Source organism: Nerophis ophidion, linkage group LG15 (genome assembly GCF_033978795.1).
Source record: "Nerophis ophidion isolate RoL-2023_Sa linkage group LG15, RoL_Noph_v1.0, whole genome shotgun sequence".
Taxonomy (NCBI): Eukaryota; Metazoa; Chordata; class Actinopteri; order Syngnathiformes; family Syngnathidae; genus Nerophis; species Nerophis ophidion.
The window spans coordinates 16,748,052-16,765,021 of NC_084625.1; the positions used below are offsets into that span (position 1 = coordinate 16,748,052).

At 40.0% G+C, this 16,970-nt stretch overlaps 1 protein-coding gene across 2 annotated transcripts; it reads right to left on the bottom strand.

Moving 5' to 3' along the window:
- Positions 1 to 708: 708 nt before the first annotated feature.
- Positions 709 to 2,795, bottom strand: LOC133569317 (C-C motif chemokine 20-like). 2 transcript variants are annotated; one of them, XM_061921551.1, is made up of 4 exons: positions 2,674 to 2,795; positions 2,480 to 2,588; positions 1,032 to 1,106; positions 709 to 954 (listed from the first exon to the last, which is right to left on the bottom strand). In XM_061921551.1, the coding sequence occupies exons 1-4, from the start codon at positions 2,741 to 2,743 to the stop codon at positions 891 to 893; spliced, it is 318 nt and encodes a 105-aa protein (XP_061777535.1). In that variant the 5' UTR covers positions 2,744 to 2,795; the 3' UTR covers positions 709 to 890. The 2 variants fall into 2 exon arrangements, with proteins under 2 accessions (XP_061777535.1, XP_061777536.1); XM_061921552.1 differs by having other exon boundaries at positions 1,028 to 1,106.
- Positions 2,796 to 16,970: the final 14,175 nt, after the last annotated feature.

Below are 16,970 nucleotides of genomic sequence, written 5' to 3' on the forward strand. Positions count from 1 at the left end.
TTTAAATCTGTCCTTTCGAATCCATTTTACTCTCCCTGCCATTCAGGCAAATGATATTGTCGAAAAATGCATTTTCCCATTGATAACTTGACATCATCAGCAGCAAGTGCGCGCTTTCAGTCAATTAGTGCGCGAGGAATATATATATATATATATATATATATATACAATAAAAACAGTACCACTTTTTATATTTTCCTTTGTTTTTTATTGTAGCAAAATGATGGTTAACGTTTTGGAGACTTGTGTATGCGTGTGCATGTTTATTTATTTATATATATATATATATATATATACATATATATATATATACACATATATATATACATATATATACATATATATATATACACATATATATATATATATATATATATATATATATATATATATATATATATATACAGCCCAGCCCCCGGTCAAATTGTTTTAACCGAATGCTAGCAACCTCGTCACGTCTGTTGTGTCCTTGAGCAAGACACTTCACCCTTGCTCCTGATGAGTCATGGTTAGCGCTTTGCATGGCAGCTCCCCCCCATCAGTGTGTGAATGGGTGAATGTGGAAATAGTATCAAAGCGCTTTGAGTACCTTGAAGGTAGAAAAGCGCTATTCAAGTATAACCCATTTGCCATTTGCCCTCCCAAGCATTATTTAAAGAACCACAGAGGGCGCCACTAATCATTATCATTCAGACTCCAGCACATGTGTGGTATTAAAAATATGTTTAATTAATGATCAGACAATACCCTTTCCAATATTTTAGAACACCAGTCAACTTGAAAATATGTGAGAACTTTCCAAAGTATTCCAAATACTACACTTTGCTGTTTATAAAACAGAGCTAACATGCATTTTTGCTATAAAAGGAGCAAAGCACTAATGTGACAGTTCATGCTGCAGTGGTGGTTATATTTCCTTGCTGGGGGGACGGGGGGCTTTTCCTCCTCCGCTCACTGCCAAAAAAAAAAAAAACCTTAATTGGACATTCGTTTGTTTGAAAAAAAGCTTTGAGATGCAGCGGCGTACTCACTCGATGCACTGCATCAATTTTTGGGTCTTGCTGTCGGTGGGTTCGGCGCACAAAAACCTCGCGGGCAGGTGGAATCTGGAAAAAACAGAAAAATTAACCATGAGAATGAGCGCACTGAAAAAAAATTCAGCTTAGTGATTAACCCACTGTAAAATGTCTTTACTGCACACACCCTGTTCAAAGTGCCCCCTCTTACAGCCGGTGGATTCCATCTACAGATATACACACACATACAGCATAGGCCTAAAGTTTGGACACACCTTCTCATTCAATGCGTTTTCTTTATTTTCATGACTATTTACATTATATATTGTCACTGAAGGCATCAAAACTATGAATGAACGCATGGCGTTATGTACCTTAACAAAAAAGGTGAAATAACTAAAAACATGTTTTATATTGTAGTTTCTTCAAAATAGCCACCCTTTGCACACTCTTGGCATTCTCTCGATGAGCTTCAACAGGTAGTCACCTGAAATGGTTTTCACTTTACAGGTGTCATAGTTTTGATGCCTTCAGTGAAAATCTACAATGTAAATAGTCATTAAAATAAAGAAAACGCATTGAAATGAGAAGGTGTGTCCCAACTTTTGGCCTGTACTGTATATATATATATATATACACCGAGTGACACTTCCCCTGTCATCATTTTCAAAATGGAGGAAGCTGATTTCAATACCGGTAATTTGAAATCGCATAAAGGGAAGAAGATTAAGAGCTATTCAGTAGGATTTAAGGTCCAAGCTTACATCACACTCAAATTTTTACTGCCTACCTTTGGTAAGTGCCGGAGTGAGAAGAGGTTTTAAAATAATTAGCGCATGCTTACTTTTACCGCATGCCTTTGGTAACCGCAGGAGTGAGAAGAGGATTTCAATTAATTAGCGCCCCGGCGGCAATTCAAGGAAATACGGTATATCACAATACGCTGCCCAGACACTATATAACATTTTTTTTTTTTAAATATACAAAATAATAAAGATAGAATAGAAACTATTTTAAAATATTTTTTTCAAATGGCATAAAAGTAATAAAGAAAACATATACATACCGGTATGTTCTATTTATATATTAATATGAGCCAATGAAATCCAATGCAAGACTTAAAATAGATAACTAAGAAAAAAATAACTGAATTTCACAATATTCTATCATTGTATTGGCGCCGTTTCTAACATTTTGAGCATACGACGCTGTTGTCTTTATAATGCTGTACATTGATGCCACTCAGCCTTTTTTGTTTTTATCTAATACTATTTAATTTTTTATTTATTCCTGAGCACCGCAAGATGGAGCACGGGGACCACTCGTGATCTTGTGGTGCAACTGCCAACACAGTCATACGCAATTATTCCATGTTATAGTTGTCTTTGTAAATCATTTTATTGGATTGTGTACATCAAGAAGATGACAGCAATTGGTCAGAAGATAAAATGTGATGCACTTACATAACAGACTTGATGTCGCAGGAGTTCTTAATGGTCTGGAACGAGTAGCCCAGCAGTCTTTGGCATGACAATTTTCCCCGCATAACCATGTTTTTCACACAGCAGCTGGCTGGAGTAAAATGTGCATTTAGATTTTTAAAAAGTACAACTTATGTCTAGTTTTCTTTAAAAGAGTCAAGGCTCATCGGTCTCACCTGACTGCGTGCTGCCAGTGCAGATAATGAGCAAGAGGAGCGCTGTCAAAGCTGTGCTGCGACCTTCCATGCTTCAGGTGTCGTTGTCAGGTGTGCGTGAAATGTGTCAGTGGGGAGCAATTGCCGCTCTTTTTAAGTAGGATGTCAGCAGGGCTTTGCCTGCATGGTAGGCGTGCCTTTAGGCTTGTGCAATGGCATGTTTGATTGTTGTCAACCTTGGGTGCGAGCCAGGAGTGAGCGCAGACAGTAATCATCTTCCACCTGGGGTAGACTTGAGTAGGTGTTGAGGAAAAAAAAAAAAAATCAGTCCATGTTCCATGTTGCACTTTCTCCCATGATTCAGGTTTCAACCAACATATTACAGAAAAAATAGTAGTTGTTATTCCCCCGTGATGTGATGCATTCTAGAGGTTCTGTTATGCAAAATCAACCTTTCTTACCTATTCTCATCTGCTATTGTGTATTCAGGATCTGCCCATGTCCTAAAAGATCTGCTGTTGTGTATTCCATCTGCTGTTGTGTATTCAGGATCTGCCTAAGTCCTAAAAGAAATTGAAATCAAACCATGGAGGCATTGCGGAAATGAAAGAAACTGTTGACAATTTTCCCAAGTGCGACGTCAGCAGGTTATCCATATATGGTAGAGATTTACTCAAAGGGCTTTGCGCGAGTCGGACGCTGCCTAAGTCCTAAAACAAATTGAAATCAAACCATGGAGGCATTGCGGAAATGAAAGAAACTGTTGACAATTTTCCCAAGTTCGACGTCAGCGGTTTATCCATATATGGTAGAGATTTACTCAAAGGGCTTTGCGCGAGTCGGACGCTGCAGTCAGTAAGTTCCTTCTTTTTCCCTATCCTCTTGTTGTGGGGCAGACATACTCGTACATGCACATGCATCCTTCACTGAAGCCATTTCGAATATAACTAATATAATCTGTCAGCCAGGACTGAGCACAGATAGTTATAGGTTAGGATAGATATTTATTGTCATTGCACAAGTACAACGAAATTGCACAAGTGCAACAACATTTCATTTTCGGCACAGTCCCGCTAAGAGCAGACATATGTTACAGGGGGGACAAGACGAGACCGCCAACGGATCAGCCACTTACGGCGCTCCTTAAAAAGGTGAGAAAAGGGTGAGATTAGGAGAGAGGGGGGGTAAAAAAAATATCAGTCTAAGGCTAGACCATCAGGAGGGGTCCAGACTGAGTCCAAGGAAAAAAACCTCCATAGCAAAGCACATATTCATATTACAACATACATCTCGAGATATCTAGCAACAGAGGGAAGGTAGTTCAAGGTCATGGTGGTATGCCTTAGCTCTCAGGCGCTGACCATCCATTCATCACCCCTACGGGATTTGCGTCGAGGGTGTTGGGTTGGGGGGGTGTATGTGTGGCGTATATATTTTTGTGGATGTGTGTGTGTGTGTAAGCTCGTAGTGTGTCTCTGTTCCGCGGCCTTGATGTATTGTGCAGTCGCTAGTCTAAAGTCAACAAAAACAAGGTGTGTGTCCATGAGAGACAAAAATTGAGTTTGTTGTGTCTTCGCTGCGCTGTCCTTCGGGAGAGTCTCGAAGCCAGGAAAACAATCCAAGTTAAAATTATTTTGTGAAAATAAAATTTGTTTTTCACCCTAAATTGTCTATGACTGGTCCTCAAAACTGCAGGGTAGACACTCCGATGTAATCCACAGTTCTTCCCGCATCCTCCAATCATTTGTGGCAGCTTTGGGGTACTTTGAAGACTGCCAGCAACTTCCAATTTGTTGACAAACCAGAGCAACGCTTACTCCAATCAGCAGATGTCCTGTTGTCATAATTCCGAATAGGTGGATATCTTCACGTCCTCGACAGAAAAGGGTCGCCAGGCACGCGGCACTCCTTCTTCTCCCAAGAGTCCGTCTTGTGTCCAGCAACAACCGCTTCGTCACGACAGCAGGTTCCCCCAAACCCAAGATCTTGTCAATTTTGTTGAGGCCAGTTAAATAGTTCCAATGTTTAGATTTGGAGAGCAGTGCAAAAAGAGGCAACAAGAAAGTTAAGACAAGACAAAACAAAGAAGCAAGCAGGAGAGATAAGGGAGAGGAAAGGGGAGCGTCCACCCTCGATGAGTGTCATCTTCAACCTGGCGTATCCTGGTGTAGGTCTCGATAAATGACAAATAGAATGTGTATTTGGGATCTGCCAAAGTCCTAAAAAAATTTAAATCAAAACATGCGGACATATTTATAAAACAATCTTGCCTTACTTCACACTTTCAAGAAACGAGCTGTTGACGTTTTTCCCAAGTGCGACGTCGGCGGATTATCCATATTTGGTAGAGATTTACTCAAACATCTTTACGCGAGTCCGACGCTGTAGTCAGTAAGTTCCTTCTTTTTCCCTATCCTCTTGTTGTGGAGCAGACTGGCTCGCAAATTCACATGCATCCTTCACTGAAGCCATTTTTAATAAAAAGTAGCGTATAGTTCGAATTGATATCCGTCAGCCAGGACTGAGCGCAGATAGTAGTCATCTTCAATCTGGGGTATCCTTGTGTAGGTATTGAGAAATGACGAGTAAAATGTGTATCTGGGATCTGCCAAAGTCCTAAAATTGTTTTTAAACCAAACCATGGAGGCATTGTGGAAATATTTATAAAACAATCTTGCCTTCCTTCACACTTTCAAGAAACGAGCTGTTGACGTTTTTCCCAAGTGCGACGTCAGCGGATTATCCACATATGGTAGACATTTACTCAAACAGCTTTACGCGAGTCCGACGCTGTAGTCAGTAAATTCCTTCTTTTTCCCTATCCTCTTGTTGTGGGGCAGACTGGCTCGCAAATTCACATGCATCCTTCACTGAAGCCATTTTTATTAAAAAGTAGCGTATAGTTCAAATTGATATCCGTCAGCCAGGACTGAGCACAGATAGTAGTCATCTTCAATCTGGGGTATCCTTGTGCAGGTATTGAGAAACGACGAGTAAAAGTGTATCTGGGATCTGCCTAAGTCCTAAAATTGTTTTTAAACCAAACCATGGAGGCATTGTGGAAATATTTATAAAACAATCTTGCCTTCCTCCACACTTTTAAGAAACGAGGTGTTGACGTTTTTCCCAAGTGCGACGTCAGCGGATTATCCATATATGGTAGAGATTTACTCAAAGGGCTTTGCGCGAGTCCGCCATTGTAGTCCAACACTGTAGTCAGTAAGTTCCTTCTTTTTCCCTATCGTTTAGTTGCGGAGCAGACTGGCTTGTACAAACCCCGTTTCCATATGAGTTGAGAAATTGTGTTAGATGTAAATATAAAAGGAATACAATGATTTGCAAATCATTTAAGACAACATATTTGATGTTCAAATTGATAAACATTTGTTTTTGCAAATAATCATTAACTTTAGAATTTGATGCCAGCAACACGTAACAAAGAAGTTGGGAAAGGTGGCAATTAATAGTGATAAAGTTGAGGAATGCTCATCAAACACTTATTTGGAACGTCCCACAGGTGTGCAGGCTAATTGGGAACAGGTGGGTGCCATTATTGGGTATAAAAACAGCTTCCCAAAAATGCTCAGTCTTTCACAAGAAAGGATGGGGTGAGGTACACCCCTTTGTCCACAACTGCATGAGCAAATAGTCAAACAGTTTAAAAAAAACATTTCTCAAAGTGCAATTGCAAGAAATTTAGGGATTTCAACATCTACAGTCCATTATATCATCAAAAGGTTTAGAGAACCTGGAGAAATCACTTAACAAAATTTCTAATAAAAAGTAGCGTGTAATGTAAGCTTATTGTATATATCCGCCAGTAGACTCGCTACGAAGCACTAAAAACTACAAGAAAGATGGCGGGGAGAAGACGCTGTCAAATTATAGTCATGTAAATAAGACCTACGCAAAGTTTTGACTGAAGAACCAACAATCTCCTGTCACACACAAGAAAGTGTTTTAAATGTAGAAAAAAATCATTATATGTCCCCTTTAAGTCGAAAGGGAACACACACATTCATTCATAACAATAATACCACATATTTTTTAAAAAACAGACAGATCCACATTAAAAACAGTTTTGCGAATTTACTGTATAGACGTTGGTGAAATAATAAATGTTTAGATGCATTGCAATTCGGACATGGATGATTGTAGAATCAATTAGTAAACGTCAATAATTGATAATTGATATATTTATTGTAAATAAAGTAATGCAGACACACATTCATTAATAACAATAATACCACATATTAAAAAGAACAGACAGATCCTCATTAAAAACAGTTTTGCTAATTTATAGACGTTGGTAAAATAATAAATGTTTAGATGCATTGCAATTCGGACATGGACGATTGTAGAATCAATTAGTAAACGTCAATAATTGATAATCGATGTATTTATTGTAAATAAAGTAATGCAGACATTTTCAATCAATCAATCAATGTTTATTTATATAGCCCCAAATCACAAATGTCTCAAAGGACTGCACAAATCATTACGACTACAACATCCTCGGAAGAACCCACAAAAGGGCAAGGAAAACTCACACCCAGTGGGCAGGGAGAATTCACATTCAGTGGGACGCCAGTGACAATGCTGACTATGAGAAACCTTGGAGAGGACCTCAGATGTGGGCAACCCCCCCCCTCTAGGGGACCGAAAGCAATGGATGTCGAGCGGGTCTAACATGATACTGTGAAAGTTCAATCCATAGTGGCTCCAAGACAGCAGTGAGAGTCCCGTCCACAGGAAACCATCTCAAGCGGATCAGCAGCGTAGAGATGTCCCCAACCGATACAGGCGAGCGGTCCATCCTGGGTCCCGACGAGCGGTCCATCCTGGGTCTCGACTTTGGACAGTCAGTACTTCATCCATGGTCATCGGACCGGACCCCCTCCACAAGGAAGGGGGGGACATAGGAGAAAGAAAAGAAGCGGCAGATCAACTGGTCTAAAAAGGAGGTCTATTTAAAGGCTAGAGTATACAGATGAGTTTTAAGATGAGACTTAAATGCTTCTACTGAGGTAGCATCTCGAACTGTTACCGGGAGGGCATTCCAGAGTACTGGAGCCCGAACGGAAAACGCTCTATAGCCCGCAGACTTTTTTTGAGCTCTAGGAATCACTAATAAGCCGGAGTCTTTTGAAAGCAGATTTCTTGCCGGGACATACGGTACAATACAATCGGCAAGATAGGCTGGAGCTAGACCGTGTAGTATTTTATACGTAAGTAGTAAAACCTTAAAGTCACATCTTAAGTGCACAGGAAGCCAGTGCAGGTGAGCCAGTACAGGCGTAATATGATCAAACTTTCTTGTTCTTGTCAAAAGTCTAGCAGCCGCATTTTGTACCAACTGTAATCTTTTAATGCTAGACATGGGGAGACCCGAAAATAATACGTTACAGTAATCGAGACGAGACGTAACAAACGCATGGATAATGATCTCGGCGTCTTTAGTGGACAAAATGGAGCGAATTTTAGCGATATTACGGAGATGAAAGAAGGCCGTTTTAGTAACGCTTTTAATGTGTGACTCAAAGGAGAGAGTTGGGTCGAAGATAATACCCAGATTTTTTACAGAGTCACCTTGTTTTATTATTTGGTTGTCAAATGTTAAAGTTGTATTATTAAATAGAGGTCGGTGTCTAGCAGGACCGATAATCAGCATTTCCGTTTTTTTGGCATTAAGTTGCAAAAAGTTAGCGGACATCCATTGTTTAATTTCATTAAGACACGCTTCCAACTGACTACAGTCCGGCGTGTTGGTCAGCTTTAGGGGCATGTAGAGTTGGGTGTCATCAGCATAACAGTGAAAGCTAATACCGTATTTGCGTATGACGTCACCTAGCGGCAGCATGTAGATGCTGAAGAGTACAGGGCCAAGGACCGAACCCTGGGGAACTCCACACGTTACCTTAACATAGTCAGAGGTCACACTGTTATAGGAGACGCACTGCATCCTATCAGTAAGATAAGAGTTAAACCAAGACAGGGCTGAGTCTGACATACCAATTCGTATTTTGATACGCTCTAATAAAATATTATGATCGACGGTATCGAAAGCAGCGCTAAGATCGAGGAGCAGCAACATAGATGACGCATCAGAGTCCATCGTTAGCAATAGATCATTAGTCAGTTTTGCTAGGGCTTTAAAATTTATCTGACTGCAAGGAGTGACCTCACTGATTGATAAGACCAGCTCTTTTATTTTAAACTGTTTTAAAGTTGCATGTGATAAACGCTTAATTAGTGAAACAATAAGAAATGAAAAACTGCATCATTATACATAAAGATGCATCAATCATCGACTTTCAATCGAATCGTAGCTCCTAAATTGTAATCGTCATCGAATCGTGAGGTGGCCAAAGCTTCCCACCTCTACTAATGTAGGATAACACAATAGCCATAAAAGTACAATTGTTGACAGAGGTACAATCCCTAAAAAAAACATGCAAGCATTTTGTTAAAAAAAAAAAAAAGGAAAAGAAAAGGATAGTTGTGTAATCATATAAAGTCGTAAACTTTTACAAAAAGTTACTAAATTTATTTTCAAAATATGACGTTTTGCCATTTATATGTACATATAGTATACATATATGTATATATATATATATATATATATATATGTAATATATATATACATACATACATATATACATACATACATATATACATACATACATATATACTATAATAATGTTTACTTGTTTTATGTATGAATATCTGCACAGAAAAATACATGGAATGCGTACCTTTGTGAAGTAAATTGTCTCTGGTGACTCAAAGCGGTTTACCCGTATCTACACCAGTGGTTCTTAACCTTGTTGGAGGTACCGAACCCCACCAGTTTCTAATGCGCATTCACCAAACCCTTTTTTGGTGAAAAAAAAAAAAAAATCAAATTCAAGACAAAGTTATATGTTTTTGGTAACACTTCAGTATGGGAAACGTATTCTAAGTAAGAAAGACTTAATTTAGAGTTATTTGGACACTATGGGAACATATTCTAAGTAATAAAGACCTAATTTAGAGTTATTTGGTTAGGGTTAGAGGGTTAGGGTTATAATGCCGAATAAGGCATTAATAAGTACTTAATAATGACTAGTTAAGAGCCAATATATTACTAATTTGCATGTTAATAAGCAATTAATTAAAGGTGACAATGTTTCCTATACTAATGTTTTACCATGTTTGTTTTTTTTACTGGTGCACAAAATGAACCGTGCATGAACATCACCTTGTTCAAACAACAAAACCAACTCAAAACAAATTACACACCTGCAAATCAGTCAGCTGTTGCCGTATCCGTAATACGCCAATAGGGAGAAGTTTGTATTTACACGATGACTTCGGTGTGTTTTGACCTCCTCCGAACCCCTGAGGCCGACTCACCGAACCCCTAGGGTTCGATCGAACCCAGGTTAAGAACCACTGCCTTAAAGCTACATTTAAACCAGTGTGGCTGGCACTGCGGGCAGGAGAGTAAAGTGTCTTGCCGAAGGATACAAAGGCATTGACTAGGATGGCGGAAGTGGGCATCGAACCTAGAACCCCCGAGTTGCTGGCACGGCCGCTCTACTAACCGAGCCACTTGGTCATTAAGACAAATCGTACACAGGAAAAAAACATTTCTCCTTATTGGTCCTTTTAGACCAGGGTTAGGGAACCTATGGCTCTAGAGCCAGATGTAGCTCATTTGATGGCTGCATCTGGCTCTCAATAAATCTCAGCTGACATTGTTTAACACGATAAGTAATTAATAGTTCCGCTGATAATCACAATGTTAAAAATAACGTTCAAAATATAAAATATTGTCATGCACTTTAACTCTTCATCAACGGCACAGCGGTGGAGATGGTAAGCAGCACCAAGTTCCTGGGGGTGCAGATCACTGACAATATAACCTGGTCCCTACACACCGGAGCTCTTGTAAAAAGAGCTCAGCAGCGCATGCACTTTTTGCGTCAGATGAAAAGAGCACAGCTCCCTCCCCCCATTCTACAGAGGCACTACAGAGAGCCTGCCGACCAACAGCATCTCTGTCTGGACTGGAGCCTGCAATGCCTCAGACTGGAAATCTCTCCAGAGAGTGTTGAGGACGGCGGAAAAGATTATCAGGACTCCTCTTCCTCCTATCCAGGAGATCGCAAAAAGCCGCTGCCTGACCAGGGCTCAGAAAACCTGCAAAGACTCCTCCCACACCCACCAAGGACTGTTTTCCCTGCTGGACTCAAGGAAGAGGTTCTGCAGCCTCCGTAGCAGAACCTCCAGGTTCTGTAACAGCTTCTTCCCTTAGGCCGTAAGACTCTTGAACGCATCATAATTAAATTATTCCCTCAACTCCCCCCAAAATGGATTAACTCGCTGGAATAAAAAAGACAATATAACATACATCCATAAACATGGACGCATGTGAAAAAGTGCAATGTATTTATCTGTACAGTAATATTTTTATTTATATCTGCACCTTATTGCTTTTTTTTTATCCTGCACTACCAAGAGCTAATGCAGCGAAATGTTGTTCTTATTTGTACTGTAAAGTTCCAATTGAAATGACAATAAAAAAGGAAGTCTAAGTCTAATCCATCCATCCGTTTTGTACCGCACCTGTTCAAAAAATAACAATGTTATTAAAAAGAATTAGAGACTTATTGTACTCTAAAAATGTTGGTTTTACTTAAAAAAAAAAGCACGCATTTAGTTGTATTCAGTGTTAAAAAATATGACATGGCTCTCACGGAAATACATGTTAAAATATTTGGCTTTCATGGTTCTCTCAGCCAAAAAGGTTCCCGACCCCTGTTTTAGACCAAAATAATCCTTCACTTGAGAATTGTACCTTTTTTTTAGTTGCATTTTGCGTCATTATCCTCTGAAATTTAGGGGCTTCACGGTGGCAGAGGGGTTAGTGCGTCTGCCTCACAATACGAAGTTCCTGCAGTCCTGGGTTCAAATCCAGGCTCGGGATCTTTCTGTGTGGAGTTTGCATGTTCCCCCCGTGAATGCGTGGGTCCCCTCCGGGTACTCCGGCTTCCTCCCACTTCCAAAAACATGCACCTGGGGATAGGTTGATTGGCAACACTAAAATTGGCCCTCGTGTGTGAATGTGAGTGTGAATGTTGTCTGTCTATCTGTGTTGCGATGAGGTGGCGACTTGTCCAGGGTGTACCCCGCCTTCCGCCCGATTGTAGCTGAGATAGGCGCTAGCGCCCCCCGCGACCCCGAAAGGGAATAAGCGGTAGAAAATGGATGGATGGATGGATTCTCTCAGCCAAAAAGGTTCCCGACCCCTGTTTTAGACCAAAATAATCCTTCACTTGAGAATTGTACCTTTTTTTTAGTTGCATTTTGCGTCATTATCCTCTGAAATTTAGCTTTTGCTGTCTTAACCGACAAGTGTCTTAAACGTAAAATTCATGTTAAATGCCATTTTATCCGTTTCATTCCTTATTTAAATGTTTTGTTTTGCAGTGTTTTCTGCATGTAAATCTATAATTTACTGCATATAAAACCCAGACTTTGTTTCTTCTCATTGTTCAGCATGAAACTTTTTTTCCAAAACAATGAAACAAGATTGGCTGATGATGATCAAAACAAAGTCATGGCATGACCTGAAAGTGTTCACTAAGTGTCCAATCAAATGGCTCTGCTGCTGTCACATTATCCTGCTTGCAGACACTGAAGGCGCGTTTGCACCACATCTTCTGCATTGCAACCACATTATGTCATGTTTAAACAACTAATTTAGGACTGTATTGTTTTATTTCTTTAGTCTTTGCAACTTTCTGCATGTATAAACAAGAAATTGTTTATCCTTTTTCATTAGTGTCAAATAGGTCAGATATGATGTCATCTGGTTTCACCACAATTGAGTTGAAATCTATTATCAGGCAACCGTGTGTGAGGCCATAAAAAAGGTCTAAAAATAGTAACATTACCACAGAGGGCGTGTGAGCACATGTCGGCAGGAGTGTTTCCTTGTTATGATGCAAGCGCTAAAAGTACAAGTTTGTAGGAGATTCTTTGTGTCGGCACTGCAAAAACTAAAATCTAAGCAAATAAGAGTGGCATTTGCTTATTTTCTGTCTGATAAGGTCATTCTTCTCACACTGCAAAAACTGAAATCTAAGTAAGATTAAATATCTCAAATAAGGGTGATATTTGCTTATTTTATGTCTGATAAGATAATTATTCTCACTAAGCAGATTTTATGTTAGAATGTTTTTCTTGTTTTAAGGGTTTTGGTCCTAAATGATCTCAGTAAGATATTACAGCTTGTTGCTGAGATTTTATGACCTATATTGAGTAAAACATGCTTGAAACTAGAATATCAACTGTTGCAAAGTTGTGTCATCAACACCCACAAGTATAAAAGTTTTTTTTTTTTTTAAGTAATAATTTATTTCTTTATGTCAAGATAATGCCACTAGCATTTACTTAATTTAGGAATATTTTTCCACATATTTAGCAAAAAGGTCTGCTTTTTTTTCTACCAAGAAAAGTGCACTTGTTATTAGTAAGAGTATACTTATTTTAAAGTATTTTTGTTTCATTGAGGTTAGCTAATTTTACTTGTTTTGGAAAGTCTTGACAAGCCAAATTTTCTTGTTCTATTGGCAGATAATTTTGCTTAGTTTAAGTAAAATACCCCTCATTTTTGTATTTTTTTTCTTCTTGTTTTTGTTTGTTTTCTGCGGGGTCGTTCTCCCAGGAAGGCAGACGGACTACTCGGAAGATGGCGTGAAGGTGAAAACATGATTTAATTTTAACACTAACAAAGTACAAATGAAAGGCGCGCACAAGGCGGAGACACAAACTTAGCGTAGGGAAACAAAAACTAACTTAGAAACAGACTATGGACATGAAACCACAAAAACACTTACTGTGACGTAAAACAAGCAGCATGTACTATGAGGTGAAAAAAACTAGCATGAACAGAGCATGAAAAGAACAATGACGCCAGGCCGACTGCCTGGCAAGTACAAGCTTCAATAATAGTGACATGATTAACACAGGTGCGTGAGTCCAGATGAGTACAGGTGAAACTAATGAGTTGTCATGGAAACTAAAACAAATCAGGGTGGGCAAAAACAGGAACTAATGGAGTCTAAAACAAACAGAATATAACAAAAGATGGCGGCGCCCGGACGGGCTGCGCTCTCGAGGAGCTCTTGCTAAAGATGGAACATTTGGCAGAAATACCGGACAATTCCACAAACTTTATGGCTGGCTCGCATCGTGGTCACTCCGTGATCACGTACGACCGCCAGACACTTCTGGATGTGGACGAATCGGGCCGTTTTGGACTGATAGACGCGGGCGTGCTAAACATGCTAACTAGCATGGGAATACATCGGCGGCTACATCCAGCGGCCTGTGAAGCAGGGGAGTCTAGTAGCAGCGGGGGCCGTCTACGGAGCAGACGCCAGCGGTGTGATCGGAAACGCGGATGCCGAGCGGGGCTTAAAACAAAGCAGAAGGCTAATCCCCACAGAACACCACTTTCCTCCATCCCGAAGACGGATTTAGATGGAAAATGCGAGACTACTGGTCTGGGTAAGGAGTCAGTTAAATTAGAACAAGTTTTTTCTGCTTTGAGTGTTTCAGAGTTGGACATGTGTTCTACTGAGGTGGCTAACTATGATGCGTGCAGTTTATCAAAGCAACAAACAAACAATCGGAAAATCCCCGTTACTGAGGTGGCTAACCATGATGCGTGCAGTTTATCAAAGCAACAATCAAACAATCGGAAAATTCCTGTCGTATCAATTCCTAGATATGGTCGTAACTATACTAAATGCACTGGGCATAATAAACACAACATTATTAATATTGCTACTATGGATAATTTGATCAAAAACTCCCTAAAACAGCCCACTACCTATAATATAGGTTTTTTAAACATAAGATCATTGTCTCCTAAAACGTTGTTAGTTAATGATATTATCAGAGACAACAATCTTAACGTCATCGGTCTCAGCGAAACCTGGCTTAAACCAAACGACTTTTTTGCGCTAAATGAGGCATGTCCTCCTAACTTTACACATGCGCATATTGCCCGTCCGCTCAAAAGGGGTGGGGGGGTCGCACTAATATACAACGAAAACTTTAACCTTAGTCCTAACATAAATAATAAATATAAATCATTTGAGGTGCTTACTATGAGGTCTGTCACACCGCTGCCTCTACACCTGGCTGTTATCTACCGCCCCCCAGGGCCCTATTCGGACTTTATTAATGAATTCTCAGAGTTCGTTGCTGATCTAGTGACACACGCCGATAATATAATCATAATGGGGGACTTTAATATCCATATGAATACCCCATCGGACCCACCGAGCGTAGCGCTCCAGACTGTAATTGATAGCTGTGGTCTCACACAAATAATAAATGAACCCACGCATTGCAACGGTAATACGATAGACCTAGTGCTTGTCAGGGGCATCACCGTTTCCAAAGTTACGATACTCCCGTATACTAAAGTATTGTCCGATCATTACCTTATAAAATTCGAGGTTCAGACGCATGTTCGTCAAACTAATAATAATAATACCTGCTATAGCAGCCGCAACATTAATACAGCCACAACGACAACTCTTGCTGACCTACTGCCCTCGGTAATGGCACCATTCCCAAAGTATGTGGGCTCTATTGATAACCTCACTAACAACTTTAACGACGCCCTGCGCGAAACCATTGATAACATAGCACCGCTAAAGTTAAAAAAGGCTCCAAAAAAACGCACCCCGTGGTTCACAGAAGAAACTAGAACTCAGAAATTATTATGTAGAAAGCTGGAACGCAAATGGCGCACGACTAAACTTGAGGTGCACCATCAAGCATGGAGTGATGGTTTAATAACTTATAAACGCATGCTTACCTTAGCTAAAGCTAAATATTACTCAAATCTCATCCACCGTAATAAAAACGATCCTACATTTTTGTTTAGTACGGTAGCATCGCTAACCCAACAAGGGACTCCTTCCAGTAGCTCAACCCACTCAGCTGATGACTTTATGCAATTCTTTAGTAAGAAAATTGAAGTCATTAGAAAGGAGATTAAAGACAATGCGTCCCAGCTACAACGGGGTTCTATTAACACTGACACGATTGTATATACGACGGATACTGCCCTCCAAAATAGTTTCTCTCGTTTTGAGGAAATAACATTAGAGGAATTGTTACAACGTGTAAATGGAATAAAACAGACAACATGTTTACTTGACCCTCTTCCTGGGAAACTGATCAAGGAGCTTTTTGTATTATTAGGTCCATCAGTGCTAAATATTATAAACTTATCACTCTCCTCGGGCACTGTTCCCGTTGCATTCAAAAAAGCGGTTATTCATCCTCTTCTTAAAAGACCTAACCTCGATCCTGACCTCATGGTAAATTACCGACCGGTGTCTCACCTTCCCTTTATTTCAAAAATCCTTGAAAAAATTGTTGCGGAACAGTTAAATGAACACTTAGCGTCTAACAATCTATGTGAAACCTTTCAATCCGGTTTCAGAGCAAATCACTCCACGGAGACAGCCCTCGCAAAAATGACTAATGATCTATTGCTAACGATGGATTCTGATGCGTCATCTATGTTGCTGCTCCTCGATCTTAGCGCTGCTTTCGATACCGTCGATCATAATATTTTATTAGAACGTATCAAAACACGAATTGGTATGTCAGACTTAGCCCTGTCTTGGTTTAACTCTTATCTTACTGATAGGATGCAGTGTGTCTCCCATAACAATGTGACCTCGGACTACGTTAAGGTAACGTGTGGAGTTCCCCAGGGTTCGGTCCTTGGCCCTGCACTCTTCAGCATCTACATGCTGCCGCTAGGTGACATCATACGCAAATACGGTATTAGCTTTCACTGTTATGCTGATGACACCCAACTCTACATGCCCCTAAAGCTGACCAACACGCCGGATTGTAGTCAGCTGGAGGCGTGTCTTAATGAAATTAAACAATGGATGTCCGCTAACTTTTTGCAACTCAACGCCAAAAAAACGGAAATGCTGATTATCGGTCCTGCTAGACACCGAACTCTATTTAATAATACAACTCTAACATTTGACAACCAAACAATTAAACAAGGCGACACGGTAAAGAATCTGGGTATTATCTTCGACCCAACTCTCTCCTTTGAGGCACACATTAAAAGCGTTACTAAAACGGCCTTCTTTCATCTCCGTAACATCGCTAAAATTCGCTCCATTCTGTCCACTAAAGACGCTGAGATCATTATCCATGCGTTTGTTACGTCTCGCCTCGACTACTGTAACGTATTATTTTCGGGTCTCCCCATGTCTAGC

What these genes read in the sequence shown, in the direction of transcription:
- LOC133569317 (XM_061921551.1), bottom strand. Translation starts at nt 2,743, where the DNA reads ATGGAAGGTCGCAGCACAGCTTTGACAGCGCTCCTCTTGCTCATTATC. An exon ending in TGCGACATCAAGTCTGTTAT is followed by an intron (nt 1,107 to 2,479) that starts GTAAGTGCATCA and finishes TGTTTTTTCCAG; the next exon opens with ATTCCACCTGCCCGCGAGGT. An exon ending in AAATTGATGCAGTGCATCGA is followed by an intron (nt 955 to 1,031) that starts GTGAGTACGCCG and finishes TTTTTTTGGCAG; the next exon opens with TGAGCGGAGGAGGAAAAGCC.